General features: G+C 42.5%; 1 protein-coding gene across 1 annotated transcript in view; it reads left to right on the top strand.

Moving 5' to 3' along the window:
- Positions 1-19,025, top strand: part of CCDC6 (coiled-coil domain containing 6) — a 112,443-nt gene that overhangs the window by 74,607 nt on the left and 18,811 nt on the right. The window contains exons 4-5 of the mRNA XM_055425668.2: positions 9,121-9,224; positions 13,916-14,076. Coding sequence (XP_055281643.1) covers positions 9,121-9,224; positions 13,916-14,076 — 265 coding nt within the window. The remainder of the gene's footprint in view (positions 1-9,120; positions 9,225-13,915; positions 14,077-19,025) is intronic.

Here is a 19,025-nt window from a genome sequence, read left to right as displayed (position 1 = left end):
TAATCCATTGCGCTTTCAAGAAAATGTGGAAAACCTAAACATGGAAATACAAACATTTTGAAAAAGCATCACCTGGACTACAGTCCCCCCCAACAACTGCTATTCGTATTTCTTCATCATCTTCCTTACCTTTGTCTTCTTTTTCCTCCAACAATAGTATTGTGAATAATACATACTGTTGTCTAACACTAGTAATAACACTAATAATAATGTGTCTAACAATAATAGAGAAAATTAGAGATACCAAGGGATAGTGTTGTCAACAACATATAGTGTTGTCTAACACTAGTAATAACACTAATCAGTGTCACTAGGAGTCGGACATGACTGAGCTACTTCACTTTCATGCGTTGGAGAAGGAAATGGCAACCCACTCCAGTGTTCTTGCCTGGAGAACCCCAGGGACGGGGGAGCCTGGTGGGCTGCCGTCTATGGTGTCGCACAGAGTCGGACACAACTGAAGCGACTTAGCAGCAGCAGCAACAAGAGTAAAAGAAATTAGAGATACCAAGGGACATTTCATGCAAAGATGGGCACAATAAGGAACACAAATGGTATGGACCTAACAGAAGCAGAAGATATTAAGAAGAAGTGGCAAGAATACACAGAAGAACTATAGAAAAAAAGATCTTCATGACCCAGATAACCACGATGGTGTGATCACTCACCTAGAGCCAGACAGGAATATGAAGTCAAGTGGGCCTTACAAAGCATCACTATGAACAAAGCTAGTGGAGGTGATGGAATTCCAGTTGAGCTATTTCAGATCCTGAAAAATGGTGCTGTTAAAGTGCTGCACTCAATATGCCAGCAAATTTGGAAAACTCAGCAGTGGCCACAGGACTGGAAAAGGTCAGTTTTCATTGCCATTCCAAAGAAAGGCATTGCTAAAGAATGCTCAAACTACTGCACAATTGCCCTCATCTCACATGCTAGCAAAGTAATGCTCAAAATTCTCCAAGCCAGGCTTCGACAGTATGTGAACCATGAACTTCCAGATGTTCAGGATGGATTTAGAAAAGGCAGAGGAATCAGAGATCAAATTGTCAATATCCGTTGGATCATCAAAAAAGCAAGAGATTTCCAGAAAAACATCTGCTTCTGCTTTATTGACTACACCAAAGGCTTTGACTATGTGGATCACAACAAACTGGAAAGTTCTTAAAGAGATGGGAATACCAGACCACCTGATCTGCCTCTTGAGAAATCTGTATGCAGGTCAAGAAGCAACAGTTAGAACCGGACATGGAACAACAGACTGTTTCCAAATTCGGAAAGGAGTATGTCAAAGGTGTATATTGTCACCCTGCCTATTTAACTTCTGTGCAGAGTACATCATGCGAAATGCTGGACTGGATGAAGCACAAGCAGGAATCAAGATTGCCGGGAGAAATATCAACAACTTCAGATACACAGATGACACTACATTTATGGCAGAAAGCGAAGAGGAACTGAAGAGCCTCTTGATGAAAGTGAAAGAGGAGAGTGAAAAAGTTGGCTTAAAAGTCAGCATTCAAAAAACTAAGATCATGGCATCCATGACCCCATGGTCCCATCACTTCATGGCAAATAGATGGGGTAACAGTGGAAACAGTGAGAGGCTTTATATATGGGGCTCCAAAATCACTGCAGATGGTGACCGCAGCTATGAAATTAAAAGATGCTTGCTCCTTGGAAGAAAAGCTATGACCAACCTAAACAGCATATTAAAAAGTAGAGACATTACTTTGCTAACAAAGGTCCATCTAGTCAAAGCTGTGGTTTTTCTAGTAGCCACGTATGGATGTGAGAGTTGAGCTATAAAGAAGCAGAGCACTGAAGAAATGATGCTTTTGGACTGTGGTGTTGGAGAAGGTCCTTGAGAGTCCCTTGGACTGCAAGGAGATCCAACCAGTCCATCCTAAAGGAAGTCAGTCCTGAATATTCATTGAAAGGACTGATGCCGAAGCTGAAACTCCAATACTTGGCCACCTGATGGGAAGAACTGACTGATTGGAAAAGACCCTGATGCTGAAGGCAGGAGGAGAAGGGGACGACAGAGGATGAGATGGTTGGATGGTGTCACTGACTCAATGGACATGAATTTGAGCAAGCTCCTGGAGTTTGTGATGGACAGGGAGGCCTGGCGTGCTGTAGTCCATTGGGGTGACGAAGAGTCGGACATAACTGAGCAACTGAACTGAATAATGGTGTATTGTAATTTGCTGCCCTGCTTTTAATTTTATAAAGTAAAATGTTACAACCTGTTTCTGCACGTTTGAGACAAGGTACACAGCCAGACATAATCACAGTAAACCTTGAAGTCAGCTTGATGGGGATTTGTAGCAAATCCTTGAGGATGTGTGGGTCACCTGAAGCTCAAGTACAGACATCCTGTGCTGTGTTTTGTTCAGTCATTCAGCCATGTCCGATTCTTATGACCCTATGGACTGTAGCCTGCCAGGCTCCTCTGTCCATGGGATTCTCCAGGCAACTACACTGGAATGGATTGCCATGCCCTCCTCCAGGGGATCTTCCCAACCCAGGGGTCGAACCCAGGTCTCCCACATTGCAGGCGGTTTCTTTACTGTCTGAGCCACCAGGGAAGCCCTACCTACTGCTTATCAGGGAGAGGTGGGGAAAAGCCTCAGAGCATACTGGAATGTAAGTGAGAGTCTGTGCCTTGATCGTAAACAAGCCAGGGGCAGTAGTCAGTGGCACTCAAGGAGCTTCAGCAGGCTCCCTTTTCAGTTGTTGTGTAATTGAGGCGCTGTCAGAGTGTGCTGCAGCCAGCTGAGGGGCCTCCCCTCCACACCTGTGAGAGCAGACATTGAGCTCCGTCAGGGACACAGACAAGTCCCTCTGCAGGATGTGGAATGAAAGAAGTCCTTCCTTAGGCCTTGTTTCAATTAAGTACCAAGACTGGATTCCATCTTGTCAGGTGTTATTTTGAAACACCAAGATGACATTTGCCTTATGCATCAGTTTGAGCAGATGATGGCAGGGACAAAATTAAAAATGAGTTTTATTTATAAAGAAAGAAGTACCTCACCGTGATCCAACCATGTATGTTCCTGGTCATGCACTGGCGGTAAAGACTTTGCCTGTGAAATTGTAGGGCATGGGTGTGCTATGTACAGTAAGGGCAATAGAATCCAGAGATACTGTATTGAGACTTTCTAGTTGCTTGTAATTAGAATGGGTGAAGTCAGTTCTTTGTAACTTTAAACTTTTTATTCTGATTGGGGTATAGCCAATTAATAATGTTGTGGTACTTTCAGGTGAACAGTGAAGGGATTCAACCCTATATATACATATATCCTTTCTCCCCCAAAGCCTCCTCCCATCCAGGATGGCACGTGACATTGAGCAGAGTTCCATGTGCTATACAATGGGTCTCTGTTAGTTATCCAACTTAAATATAGCAGTATATGCATGACCTTCCCAAAGTCCCTAACTATTCCTTCCGTCTGGCAACCATAAGTTCATTTCATGAAGTCGACTTTAAAAACAACAAAAAAACAGAACAAGAATTTGGTGGGTAACTTAGAAAAGGTATTCTCCTTAGCTAAACATATGTGGCAAATGAGTGAATGGCTAAATCCTGCATCTCTATGTTACCCACCAATTCCTAATATATCCCTCCCCCAGCCTTCCCTCTTTAGTAATGGTAAGTTTTCTGTCTGTGAGTCTGTTTATGTAAATAAGTTGATTTGTATCCTTTTTGAATTCTGCATGATACATGATATTTGTCTCTCACAGAGGCTTATTTTAGATGATGAGCTGAAGGTAGCCCCTGATGTGACAGTGTATTTGCAGCATGCACTGTGGTATGTGTTCTTTCCCGAGGATTTCTCCACTGTGTTCTTGATGGAGTAAAAAAACCCTGTATACCCAAGACTTTGAAACCTGCTTGCTTTCCACTGATGGTAATTATTTGGTAAAAGAATCCCCTAGAATTATGAACCCGTTGTGCAAATTTGTATAATATTGCACTGATGTCAAAGTGATGAAAACTTAAGCCTGGAAACCATATAAATATGACTAATTATATGTGTATCTGTTTCATAAAAGACCTTCATTTTTCAATATCATTGAACAAAAGCAAAATTTATTGAGCTGGTAAAACTATGAAAGTGTCACTTTTCATATATTAAATATTAATAAGGTATTACTATTGTCCTGAAGTGCTACCCATTTCAAAGAACAAATCTAATTTTTATACAGATGCACAAGCTCTGGTAAAGAAGGTTAATAACTAAAGGCTCTCTGGAAGATTCTCAGTCTTCCAGATAACTAGCTGAGCCTTCAGTATAATTTCTCCTCTTAGAGTGTATGAATTCATTCTGTGTTTTAGGTATATGAATTAATATCCTAAATTAGGAAATTGTTAATTTGTGAGATTGATTGTCTTCCCGTTTTTTTGTTATAAGCATAGTAAGTGTTCATTAAAAAATTGTGTGGGGCGCACTTCCCTGGTGGTCCAGTGGTTAAGAATCTACCTGTCAATGCAGGGGATGCGAATTCGATCCCTGGGTGGGGAACTAAGGCAGTTCCTTAGTTCCCCACTAAGGAATGTGCCATAAGGCAACCGAGCCTGTGAGCTGCAACTATGAAGCCCAAAACAGCCAAAATACATAAATATTTTTAAAAATTGTGTGGGAGCAGGAGAAGATATGAAGATAAATTACCACCAGTATAATTAATACTTTCACCCAAGGGCCAACCCTATTTATCTTGCTATTCTCTGTGATTTTTTTGTGTGTCTTTTTATCAGTATATATATATATTTTCTGTTCTTTTTGTTTTGGCCACACTGCACAGCATGTAGGATCCTAGTTCCCTGACCAGGGACCATACCTGGCCTCAGCAAACATAGTGGAGTCCTAACCACCGGGCCGCAAGGGAATTCCCTCCTCTGTATATTTCTGGTGCACATAGGACAGGCAGTTGTCATGGGCTGCCTTCCAAAATTGGATTTTTAAGTCAAACGTTGGGAGTTCAAAATATATTTTCACATAGGAATGATGGTAATTTAGTGGTCAGACTAAAACTTTTCAAGGTAGATTGAAATGATCCACTAAAATCTTTCAAAATTCTGTAGTTAAGCACATGATCATGCTAAAGTTCTCATCAGGCTTTTTTGCCAAGTATTCCTTTCCCTGACCTCTGCGAGCATCCTGGTTCTCTGTAAGTGGGAAAATGCGCCACTGAGAGAGAAGTGTGGTAATGGAGCTGCCCCCTGCTTTCTCTGCTATTTGGGTGGTGAGTGTCAGCCCACTGAGAAGGGCTGTGAATTCAAATGAGCCAGCTCTACTTTTATACACTAGATTTATCCATTAAAGAAGTTATTTATTTGGGAAACATAATAAGAACTCTTGGTACAATGTTAATTGACTTTCAGTGGTAGGAAGAGCTACTGAAGACGAGTAAGGAGTTTGGCTGACAGTCCATTGACCTGACTTAATTACAAAGCCACCCTTAAAATGAATATTCTACAAATCAGCTGTATCCACTGGTGCTGCGTGCTCATAGACAGTGTAGTCAGCAGGGGCTTGGGTTTGCCTGAGAATTTGATGTTTGGTAATGGAAGAGTGGGTACCTGTGGCATGAACGCTGAATTTAAAAGGAGATAGGGAAGACTGTTGGAGATGGAGATCAGCACTGCAAAACAATGAATGCAGCCCTGAGCTGATGTTCCCATGCCAGCAAGAATTTCTGACCCTGTACCCTGTCAGTTTAACACACACTGTCAGATTTGAGGGTTGTTTGATATCATGGCAGAGCAAGCACAGAAAATCTACTTAGGTCTGAAACGGCAGTACTGGTTTATACTCTTTGGCTATAAATAAATAGGCTGTGGGATTAGATGGACAGGAGTTGGAAGGGCAGCACTGATAAAGAACTTCAGGAGGTTCTGAAGTTCTTCAGCTGCCCACTTCGGTGAACCAAGGCCTCCAGAGAGTGAAACTTTGGTTTCTACTAACAGGCTTCCCAGGTGGCACTAGTGGTGAGGAACCTGCCTGCCAATGCAGGAGATATAAGAGACGTGGATTCAATCTCTGGGTCGGGAAGGTCCCCTGGAGCAGGACATAGCAACCCACTCCAGTATTCTTGCCTGGAGAATCCCATGGACAGAGGAGCCTGGCAGGCTACAGTCCATAGAGTCGCAAAGAGTTGGACACAACTGAAGTGACTTAACAGACACACACATGCACACTCACACATAGCTGTACTAACTGGTACCAAAAAGAAGCTGAGGTTCACATTCAACTTCTGTTTTTCCTGCTTTCTTATCTGCTCCTGCATACTCTAAGATTCACTAAGGTACCCCCTGCTCCACTACTTCCAAGAATTACTGGATAATTTATCCCAAATCCTGTTTGCCCCTCCAGATGCTCTGAACTCGCTGGTTAGATGGGGCCCAGCTTCTTTGGTCACCATGGTGACTGATCCCCACTCCTATGCTGGCAGCATCTCTTTCTCCGAATCAGTGGTCCCTCAACTCTCAAATGAAAGAATGGATTTAGATGGTTTCTTTTGCTGCTTCTGTTTCTAAAAATCTGAGCGGAACTAGCGCAGACTGAGACATGTGCCATCTTGAGTCTGACAGAATGATAGAATGGGTGGCCCTGGAAGGGACCTCAGATGTCATCGAGGCCAGCCTTCTCATTTCATAGATGAGGGCAGGTTGTGTGCGTGCATCCTAAGTCACTTCAGTCATGTCCAACTCTCTGATCCTATAGACTCTAGCCCTCCAGGCTCCTCTGTCCATGGGATTCTCCAGGCGAGAATACTTGGAGTGGGTTGCCATGCTCTCCTCCAGGGGATCTTCCCCACCCAGGGATCAAACCTGCGTCTCTTATGTCTCCTGCATTGGCAGACGGGTTCTTTACCACTAGCACCACCTGGGAAGCCTGAGGGCAGGTTAGTATCTCCTCAAAACCACATGCTGAGTCAGTCATATGTGGGTAAAGACAGCTTTGTCTTGATTTTGTTTTTTAGAGTTATAGATTTGCATGGTGCATAATTACTCTAAAAATAAGCCATTGGGCATTAGTTTCTCTACTAGGCATCTCTACTACAAAACGATGCCTTGCTTGAATTTTTTCTCACCTACCAAGTACCCCTTGTCATGTTTTAGTTAAACATGGCAATAGAGTCCTTAAAGGGTAAATGACTTGGCATTTTGTTTCTTTAAATAAATGACTGTGAATTGTATCAGTACTTCAAACCTTGACCCAAAATGTGGTCAGAGTGTCACAAAGATTCATAGGAGTTCTGTGAGGTGTTCCTGGGTTTTTCTTCCTTGCAGGGAAAAGGAACTGTTTAATATCTTGAGGAGCTTTTGTCTATTAGCCCCCTCCCAGCTTCACTGCACAGGATGCTTCCAGCTTAGTCTGATTCCTCTCCCTTTGCTCACACAAAGGAAATACAGTGAAGCTATGTTTTCCGTTGACTCTGTGATCTTGGCTCATTGACTGGTGGAGTAAGGTATGTCTGCTTTGGTTGCTGTAAAAGGCTGCTTTTTGTCCATGGAATTGGTCTCACTTTGTGTCTACATAGGGGTCTTTGCTCAGTGAGGAGCTTGCCTCTCACCTGCTAAAGAAGTGTGAGCTCTGCTAGTAATACCTGGACAGCTGTGTAGCTGTGCAATCAAAAATAATCTGTTAAGTCAGTGGTTGAAATGATAAATTCCAGTTGGTTGAAGAGACAGTATGGGGGCAGTAACATAATGTTGCCCCCTTTTTAAAAACTGAATTCTGTTAAAATTACTTACTATCCCAAGCCGATAGACAAGTATACAAAAGATGATTCCACACGTTTCCTCCTTCCTGGTCCTGTGAATTCTGTTGATCATGGCACTTTCTGTCCCCATCACCAGCCCTCTTTTTCTTCATATCTGTCTCATTCTCTATACTAAAACATATAAATGGTTTCTTTTAATGTCTTCACCACTACGAGAATGTATTGGGCTGGCCAGTAAGTTAATTTGGGTTTCACAAACTGTAATGGAAAAACCTGAACGAACTTTTTGGCCAACCAAAGAAGTCCCCAGAGGGCAGACCTTTCTGATTTCTCAGTTCTTTGCTGCTCCTAAGTCACTTCAGTCGTGTCAGACTCTGTGCAACCCCGTGGATGGCAGCCCACCCGGCTCTGCTTTCCCTGGGATTCTCCAGGCAAGAACACTGGAGTGGGTTGCTATTTCCTTCTCCAATGCGTGAAATTCTCTGCTACATCCCTATTAACCTGTGTCTGCTGTTGGTCTCAGTATTTGCATGTTGCTCTGTGTTGGCTCAAATAGTAAAGAATCTGCCTGCAGTGCGGGAGACCCAGCTTCGATTCCTGGGTCAGGAAGATCCCCTGGAGAAGGGCATGGCAACCCACTCCAATATTCTTGCCTGGAGAGTCCCATGGACAGAGGAACCTGGCGGGCTACAGTCCATGGGGTTGCAAAGAGTCAGACAGGACTGAGTGACTTAACACTTTCACTTTCTATGTTAATAGATTAAATTAATTGCTTCCCCAAATTGCTTCTTTTTATGAAGCAGAATGCAGTGTGGGGTTCCCTCTGCTACCGTTTGCCTTCCCCTAAATCACATTTTCCTTCTTCCCCACCTCCCCAGAAGTAACCAGTATTGGGAATGTGGTGTTTATCCTTTTTGCACATGTTTTTATATCTTAGGACACATTTCTATGTACCCATTAACCACTTGGTAGAATTGTCTTTAGTGCTGGAGTTATTTCTGTAAGTGGAAGTATAACCTTTCTGGTTTAATGTTGAAATGCATGCAGGGATAGGGAGACAAATTCACTTATGTCCTGGGACAACTGGCAAGCAAAGCTCCTCAAACTCTCTTTAAAGAAGACTTTCCATGTACCTTGAGTAACTGCTGAAGCAACCACTGTGATCCCCCTACCAGAGAGCAATTAAGCGTTAACATCAGAGAATGAACGTATCTCAGTTTTCTCAATTAAAGTTTAAAAACTAAATGCACTTAATGTGTCTGTGCCAGAAAATTGACCATTTCTTTGCAGTTTTCTCCATGGAAAGGGATCCTAGTGTTCCAATAAAAAAATCTAATTAACAAAGTTTAATTGGCCTACAATTCTCAGTAAAATTTCTTTCTTTTCCTTCAGTTGAGACGGGAGAAGATTGACCTTGAAAATACTTTGGAACAAGAACAAGAAGCACTAGTGAACCGTCTCTGGAAGAGGATGGATAAGCTTGAGGCTGAAAAGCGGTTTGTTGAGTCTTGCTGTTGAGTGTAGTGTATGTAAATGTGTGTGTGTTGGAGGTGAGGTCGGGGGACCATGCTGAATGTGACCAAGGAGTAAAGTGGGACATTTTAATGCCTTGGTGGATGCACGCTGTTTTAATTTGACAAATGGGGAAAATGTTGATAGCCTTTCCTCCTGAAAATAGGGGAAACCACTAGACCATTCAGGTATGACCTAAATAAAATCTCTTACGAGTATACAGTAGAAGTGACAAATAGATTCAAGGGATTAGATCTGATAGACACAGTGTCTGAAGAACTATAGATGGAGGTTTGTGACATTGTACAGGAGACAGGGATCAAGACTGTCCCCAAGAAAAAGGAATGCAAAAAGGCAAAATGGTTGTCTGAGGAGGCCTTACAAATAGCTGAGAAAAGAAGAGACGTGAAAGGCAAAGGAGCAAAGGAAAGATACACCCATCTGAATGCAGAGTTCCAAAAAATAGTAAGGAGAGATAAGAAAGCCTTCCTCAGTGATCAGTGCAAAGAATAGAGGAAAGCAATAGAATGGGAAAGACTAGAGATCTCTTCAAGAAAATCAGAGATACCGAGGGAACATTTCATGCAAAGATGGGCACAATAAGGAACACAAATGATATGTACCTAACAGAAGCAGAAGATATTAAGAAGAGGTGGCAAGAATACACAGAAGAACTGTACAAAAAAGACCCCCACGACCCAGAGAACCATGATGGTGTGATCACTCATCTTGAGCCAGACATCCTGGAATGTGAAGTCAGGTAGGCCTTAGGAAGCATCACTGTGAACAAAGCTACTGGAGGTGATGGAATTCCAGCTGAGCTATTTCAAATCCTAAAAGATGATACTGTTAAATGCTGCACTCAATATGCCAGCAAATTTGGAAAACTCAGCAGTGGCCACAGGACTGGAAAAGGTCTGTTTTCGTTCTAGTCCCAAAGAAAGGCAATGCCAAAGAATGTTCAAACTACTGCACAGTTGCATTCATCTCACGCGCTAGCAAAGTAGTGCTCAAAATTCTCCAAGTGAGGCTTCAACAGTACGTGAACCATGAACTTCCAGATGTTCAAGCTGGATTTGGAAAAGGCAGAGGAACCAGAGATCAAATCAGAAAGCAAGAGAGTTCCAGAAAAACTTCTATTTCTGCTTTATTGACTCTGCCAAAGCCTTTGACTGTGTGGCTCACAGCAAACTCTAGAAAATTCTTAAAGAGATGGGAATACCAGACCACCTGATCTGCCTCCTGAGAAATCTGTCTGCAGGTCAAGAGGCAGCAGTTAGAACTGGACATGGGACAACAGACTGGTTCCAAATCGGGAAAGGAATATGTCAAGGCTGTGTATATTGTCACCCTGCTTATTTAACTTCTATGAAGAGTACCTCATGTGAAATGCCAGGCTGGATGAAGCACAAGCTGAAATCAACATTGCTGGGAGAAATATCAATAACCTCAGATATGCAGATGATGCTACACTTATGGCAGAAAGTGAAAAAGAACTAAAGAGCCTCTTGTTGAAAGAGGAGAGTGGAAAAGTTGGCTTAAAAGTCAACATTCAAAAAACTAAGATCATGGCATCACTTCATGGCAAATAGATGGAGAAACAATGGAAACAGTAAGAGGCTTTATTTTTTTGGGCTCCAAAATCACTGCAGATGGTGACTGCAACCATGAAATTAAAAGGCACTTACTCCTTGGAATTGGAAGAAAAGCTATGACCAACCTAGACAGCATATTAAAAAGCAGAGACATTACTTTGCCAACAAATGTCCATCTAGTCAAAGCTATGGTTTTTCCAGTGGTCATGTATGGATGTGAGAGTTGGACTGTGAAGAAAGCTGAGCACCGAAGAATTGATGCTTTTGAACTGTGGTGTTGGAGAAGATCCTTGAGAGTCCCTTGGACTGCAAGGACATCAAACCAGCCAATCGTAAAGGAAGTCAGTCCTGAATATTCATTGAAAGGACTGATGCTGAAGCTGAAACTCCAATACTTTGGCCACCTAATGGGAAGAACTGACTGATTGGAAAAGACCCTGATGCTGGGAACCATCGAAGGCAGGAGGAGAAGGGGATGATGATTGGGGAGATGGTTGGATGGCATCACCGACTCAATGGACATGAGTTTGAGCAAACTCTGGGAGTTGGTGATGGACAGGGAAGCCTGGCATGCCGCAGTCCATGGGGTGACAAAGAGTCAGACATGACTGAGCAGCTGAATTGAACTATCCTTCTGTTGGTCCATCTTTATACTGCCCTCTTACTGTCCTGGTAGGATTTCTTTTCATTTGACGTTGGAGGCTATGAAGAAATTAGTTAAGGAGCTGTTGTCCACCCCTGAGTTCTGAAGGATAGCTGCAATTGCAACTTTTTACCATATTGAACTGGCTTCCCCAGTTATTTTCTGAAGTGCTTAGGATGTGTGCTGTGTACCATGACTGATCACATATCTCTAGAGCATACTTCGTTAGGAAGGCTAAGATTTTAATAGCAAAACGTTCATCTTTGTGTATTAAGACTTACTAAAGTCTATAAAACTTTGTTTTTTATAGATTTAGTTGTACATATTTAAGGTTAGTGTTTTTACTGTTAAATGTATGTACATGGATATGAAAAACTCAGCAACACATGTCATCTTGAATCCCTTTGTGCAAGAACTGGGGTGGTAGTGCTTCCCTGGTGGTCCAGTGGTTAAGACTCTGAGCTCTCAATGCAACGGGCATGGGTTCAACCCCTGTTTGGGGAACTAAGATCCTCCATGCTGTGCCACACAGTCCCCCACCAAAAAAAGATCTGGTGGGGTCCTTAGATTTAAGCATGTGTGCTTTGGGGTGGGTGGAACAGGGCTAATGGCAGGGAAGTTTTGTAGATGGGATGTGTGTTTGGGTGTAGAAAGGAAACTTCTTGAAAATATTCATTCACCTACTTCACCAGGAACTTTAGTTTACTGACCAGAAATATTTGCCATAAATATTTGGTTCGTATGAATAACCATAGATTGAGTTCATCTCAAGATCTGCAAAACAGATTCATGTGTGGGTTGTGTGTTAGTCGCTCAGTTGTGTCTGACTCTTTGCAGCCCATGGCCTGTAGCCTGCCAGGCTCCTTTGTTCATCCAATTCTCTAGCCAAGAATACTGGAGTGAGTTGCCATGCCCTTCTCCAGGGAATCTTCCACAGGCTTTAAAAAAAGTGAAGATCCAAGGTGTACCTATATGGAATTATTCAAGCAGTAGTTAAATCAGTTATGTTTTGCCTTATTATAGTAGTACTAATTGAATCATGAAAAGTTATTTCATCTAATAGATGGAGAGACCATTAAATATTTAACCAACTAGTTTTCTCAGCAAGGGGTAAACTCAAAGGTAAAAACCAAACTAAACCAAAAACTTCCCAACAGTTTATAAAAAGGAGTCAGAGAGGTCTGTTGCCAATGTTTCTTTGAAGAAAGCAGTGGAAGGTTATATATATACACACACACACACACACACACACATATATATATATATATATATATACACCAGATTACCTGGTGGCTCAGAGGTTAAAGCGTCTGCCTCCAATGCGGGAGACTCGGGTTCGATCCCTGGATCGGGAAGATCCCCTGGAGAAGGAAACGGTAACCCACTCCAGTATTCTTGCCTGGAGAATCCCATGGACGAAGAAGACTGGTAGGCTACAGTCCACGGGGTCGCAAAGAGTTGGACACGACTGAGCAACGGAACGGAACCAGATTATTACATGGAACTTTATGAAATTATCATTTTGTCACATATTAGAGCTTTATGTACTTCAGACTAAAAATAATTGATAGAGAAGGTGGCACCACCACTTATTAACCCAGTACATTTTTTTTGTTGTTGTTGTTTTGTCTTTAACTCTTTTTACTCTTGCTGTGGCCAGAAGCAAAGGGCCTTCCATCCAGTTAGCCTTGCCCTCGTTTTCTCTCTTTGAAAATATTTATTTTTTAATTTATTTGACTGTGCCAAGTCTTAGTGTCAGCAAGCAGGATCTTTAGTTGCATGTGGGATTTAGTTCCCTGACCAGGGATCGACCTGGGCCCCCTGCATTGGGAGTACAGAGTCTTAGCCACTGGACCAGGGAAATCTTAGGATTGGTTTTTCAGGAGGGAAGTTGAGAAGTGTATCTGTCTATTTGACACAATCCTCCAAAGAGATTCATGATCTATAGTTCTTAAACGTTTCAGCTAAAAGCACTGAGAGGAAATTCCTCCAGGGTCTCCATTCCCTCATGCCCAACATGTGGACCATTTAGTCAGCAAATCATCCTGACTGCCCAGGGTATGCCCGGCATGATGATCAGAAACCAGTGTTAGAGACTTTTAATGTAAGGCTTAATTACCAGCGGCCATTTAACAGGAAGAAAGGGAAGGTGGATTCTTCAGCTCTGTCCTTTGACTTGACTGTCAAGTAAGGGTGATTGAAAGTACTGGAAAATGGGCAGAGGAGTTAAACAGTTTAGTGAATTTTGGTGATTAATATGAGTGTGCTATTAAAACAAACCTCCCAGCTAGAATATGTTGTTTTGTCTTTATTTATTTTTCGATTACTAAGAATTTATGTGCGTATTTTTAAAATAGATTATGGTGAGCATCAAATCAATGTTTTCTCTTTTGAAGACAAGCTGTTTTTCATTGTTGGATTTTTCTTTTCAATAAAGAATCCTGCAGGAGAAATTAGACCAGCCGGTGTCTGCTCCCCCATCGCCTAGAGACATCTCCATGGAGATTGACTCTCCGGAAAACATGATGCGACACATCAGGTTTTTAAAGAATGAAGTGGAGAGGCTGAAGAAGCAACTGAGAGCTGCCCAGTTACAGCGTACGTAGGCTTGCTGTCCCTGTCATCTGTCCGCAGAAGCAATCCACTTACCAAGAAGAGCGTTTTATTAAATACGTATATTTCCCATTGAATTCGTATAAATTAAATTCATATTGTGTTTCATTGCCAGTACAGAATTATGTCTGTCATCCTGGAATAGTTTATTTTTTAAAAAATTATAATAGGGCAGGGCAAATAGTTAAGAATACTAGAGAATCACATAGTTTCAGGAGGGTCCAGGATCAGAGGCACTATTTCTTTTCTTTTAATTGATTTTAGTTGGGATATAGTTGATTAACAGTGTGTGTTACTTTCTGTTATACAGCAAGCAGACTGATCAGTTATCCATTTACATACGTCCACTCTTTCTTGGGGATTCTTTTCCCATATTGGTCATTACAGAATATTGAATAGAGAGTTTCCTGTGCTATACAGTAGGTCCCCATTAGTTATCTGTGTTATATCAGAGGTAGTACTACCCCTGGTGTTCATCTCTTAGATGGTGCTAACAGAAGCGATGCTGGAGGCCTCAGTGTACTTTGGGAGCATTAATGCAGAGAAGAGTATTTATCTTCTTTACTACCAAAATGGGGCCTCAGCTAACAGTTGTTCATGGTACTTGACAAATTAATGCTTTTGAAGTATATTCTTTTTATTTTTGGAAAGCAAAGGAACTAACTGCTGGATACATGATCGGTCACGGTGTATTTGCTTGCATTTCTCCTATTTCAGCTTGTTCAAATTTATTTGAATAGATAATATAGTACAAAGTATGAAGGGAAAAAATAAGTCTCTTTTACCCCTGACCCCCGACCTTCCAATTTTCACAATTAATACATTTTTAATATAGTCCTCAGATGTGTGTGTGTGTATAGACTTCTTTATAAATAGTAGCACAATGAACATACTTTTTTTTTTTCTTTGCATTTTTCTCTTTTCACTTACTCTCTCTTGCAATTTTTCCCTGGTGGATACATACAGAACTGCCTTACTCCTTTTAAAGGCTATGCAGTATTTGATTGTATGGATATGCTGTAGCTTATCAACAGACCCCTTTGAGCTGCCCTGTGCAACCACAGAGCACATCTCTGCACATTTTTTGATACCTGTGTAAGAATACCTTCAGGGTGAACTCCAGGGCATGGATTTGCTGAGTCAGATGAAATGCGCATTTAAAATTTCAGTGATTCTTATCTTTGTTTTCTTCTCTGAAGTGTATTGCAGGCTCTAGTTCAGTACAGTGTCTGGGATGGGACATCAAGGTCATCTTGGGAACCTTTAAGAAATACAATGTGTTTCATGTCCTATTGCTTGCTGTTAACAAAGGAACACAAACTTAGTCATTTATTTTCAACAAAAGATCTCACGTATTTGTTAGTAAGATGAAGTACTAGCTGAGAAACCCAACAGGAGAACCAGCCGTTCCATCTCTTCTATAGAATACATGCGGCTGTTCAGATAGCAGTTGTGTGGTTAAGATGCAAATGATACGGTAGGATGAAAGTGACCTTGACATGGCATAAATGTGTGCCGTTCATGTGTGAGGCTCCTTAGACCCAGCATGTATTCTCTTGAAATTGTACCTGATTTTATTACCAGTTTTCATTCAAATCCTTTGGGGAGTGGGACAATTCTGCTTTTGTTTCTTGGCCAGGAATCACTTGACCCCGAAAGTCTCGTGGGAGGCAAGACATGGCGAGAAATAAATTCAACCACACTTAGGATGGTGAAGAAGAAAAAAGATACAGACTCAGTGATTTAAAACAACACTAATTTATTGTTTCAGTTTTTGGAGGTCTGGGTTCAAAACAGGTCCACTGGGCTAAAATCAAGGTGTCAGCAGGCCTCGTTTCCTTGTAAGAGGCTCGAAAGGAGAAACTGCTTGCTTGCTTGCTTCAGCTTCTGAAGGCGTCTGCATTCTTTGGCTCATGACTCCTCCTTTGCATGGGTACCCCTCCCACCTCTGCCACCCTTGCCACATCTTTTCACTCTGACCCTCCTGCCTGCCCCTGAAAGAGCCTGGGGCTGCATCGAACCCACCCAGATAATCCAGGATGAGTTCCCATTTCAGGGCCTTAACCTCACCATGTTGACAGGTCTCTTTTGCCATGTCAGGCAGCATGGCCACAGGCTTCAGAGAGTAGGATGTGGACATCTGTAGGCCACCATCCTGTCTAACCCTATACAGGCTTCTGGGCTTACTCTAGGGGTGGAGCTTTGTCGTCTGTATTGTTTTTAAAAGCAATTCTGATCATGTACCCCAGTTTCAGAATCACCATGGATGTGTATTCCGTGAAAACAACTCAAAAGAGTTCTCAAGTATTAGTTGTTTTAGGTTTGGGTGTTTTTTGAGTTTTTGCTGTGTTGGACAGGCAAAGGTCTTTTAGCCCCTTTCTGAAATCTTTCCAGTGCTATTTTTCTTTCCTGTGTATACTTGCCTTGTTGTTCCCCAGACAACATTTTTGGAAGAAATTTGGGACGGGTATCTTATTTCCTCTACTTCCTTCCTACTGCAATGTTTGGTCCCCGGAGAGACTGTGGATATCAGCAGAGGCATCTGTAAATGCTGTTTCGATTTTGAGAGGACAGGGAAAGCTGACCTGAAGCAGCTGTGTGTGGCTCCTAGCTGCTCAAAGTTGATTTAGGTTGGGTTTAGAGGATGAGTTCATGAGACTTTCCTCATCCACCTGCATCTGCCTCCTGGGGTCGTGTAATCTAGTCCCCTTTGAAAGCTCTTAGGGCACTTGGGCCTTTTGCCGTAAGTCAAGCTGAGTCTGAGCTTGAACCTCTCTCCAAATGGCTCTCAACTCTGGATGAACGTTAGAAGCCTCAGGGGAGTTTTTGTAGACGAGTGGCGAGGCTTCATCCTCGTAGATTTTAATTTCATTGGTTTGGATGGGATCTGGGCAGAAGTATTTTTCTTACCATAAACTTGAAAGGGAAGGCAGAAGGTACAGGCTTTGGGACTTCCCTGATGGTCCATTATTTTTGACTGAATTTGTGAGGTGGCTGAAGATGGCGGAAGTATAACTGCGACTTCAGAGCCTTCGGGAGCTCAGCGTGGGAGGAGGAGGATGACTCCTGAGAGTAAATGAAATGTTAGTTGCGGAGTTGTGTCCGACTCTTTGCACCCCCATGGACTGTAGCCCACCAGGCTCCTCTGTCCATGGGATTTCCCAGCCAAGAACACTGGAGTGGGTTGCCATTTCCTTCTCCAAGGGATCTTCCTGACCCCCGGACTGAACCCAGGTCTCCCACATTGCAGGTAGATTCTTTACCATCTGAGCCACCATGGGAGCCCCAGGAGTAAATCCAGCCCCGTGAAATCAGGTGTGGTGACCTGCCGGTAGAGGGCAGCCAAAGAACGCCACGGTCTCAGCCATCTGTGCCTGGGTCTCTCACACCCAGAGGCTGTGGGCCTGGTGCCTTCTCTGTGCCTCTGGCTTCTGGGTTAATTGCCAAGCTGCCAGGCAGTCTTTTCAGCCTTCACTCCTGGTGACTGATGTTCTTGTCTATAGCTTATTGTTTAAGGATCCCCCTGCTGGTTTCCCCAGATGCTAAAGGATTGCCATTTTTCTTTGAAAGACAGGGTTTCCTCTTAAATAATTATTCTCAAAGTTTCAAGAATCCTCAGTTCTCTCCTATTTATGGAAAAGAAAGGCAACTTGCTCTGACAGCTGCCCCTCTCGTTCTAGAAACAATAAATATTCCAAGAGGCTTATAGAGCACTTCCTGTAGAGCAAGTGAAAAATGCTGCCCCTGAACATATTTGGGATGAAATACCTTTAATCATTTATATTAAAAGTGGACTTTGTAAATATTTTCCCAGCATGCCTTCAATTAAGGAGATTTTTGCATCTGGATTAGACAGCAGGGTTTCTGGTTAGATTGAAAACAGCTGAGAGATTTAGCGCACATAACAGTGTTTGATAATTTGGGTGTTTTCATTTGAATTTCTAAAATAAGGATTTTCAAAAATTTGGATGCATTCTGTCACGATGGTCTCTTGGAAATCATTGAGTACTTATCAGAAGTCATTATTTGCTAAAAATGCCAGACCTCCTTTGAGTTATGTAAAACTGGAACTAATTTGGTAGACTTGGGAGTTGAAATAGCTTCAGTCTATGGGAGAGAAATTGTCAGTGTAGCAGTCACCACCTTCCTTCCTTCTTAAATTTGAACCAGACTGATAATATGGGGTAGTTTCCTGTAGGACTATCTGTTAGACGTGATCACCTCCACTCTAAACTTGTAAATACTTTTCGGAAAAGAGAAGTAGATGGAGATTGTACTTTTCTCAAGTTCTTTGGCTGAGACGGGAAAATGAAGGAGCCAAGAAGATGGGTAGACACTGAATTTTTTATGAAGGTTATTTTTGTTACTTAGTAACAACACATTCTGTCTGGGGTAAACCAGGAAAGAGGGGGAGGTCTGTCTAGGGTAAACCAGGAAAGGGCAGAGGGTCATGTTTTTCTTTGGTGGCAAGGATGCCACAGAATCCTGCAGAGTCACTCCAGAGGGCAGATAGCTCAGCAGAAGGGGATTCCAAAGCCCCAGGAAGATGTTGGTTCCATGTTTCAGATTCCTCCAGCAGATAATCTGGTTGGTTCAGCCTGAGTCTATAGTGTCTAGCCCTGGGGCCGATTAGTTCTGACTGCAGCACATATGGAGCAGCTCCCGAGGAAGGGGTACTTGTCATAAGCAAGAGCCATCCCAAGAACCTGGCTGCACGTAGGTCTTGATTTGCTGTCTGCCTCCAAAACGGTGCATCAGTTAGGAGATGGTAACACATACACCAAAACTTAGACTGATTGGAAATGTTGATCTAATGTTGGAAATGTTGATCACATTGTCAGTTTCTGGTTTTATAGAAAGATTTATAACTGTTACCTAGCTCGTTGCGTATACAGGTTCTCCATGTGCAGCCACCCCCGCCGCCACCACTTGCA

Source organism: Moschus berezovskii, chromosome 12, assembly GCF_049115385.1.
Source record: "Moschus berezovskii isolate FMDL1 chromosome 12, NW_MosBer_1.0, whole genome shotgun sequence".
NCBI classification, from domain to species: Eukaryota; Metazoa; Chordata; class Mammalia; order Artiodactyla; family Moschidae; genus Moschus; species Moschus berezovskii.
Note: the sequence above shows the minus strand (reverse complement) of the source record. Positions and strands in the feature narration are given on the sequence as shown.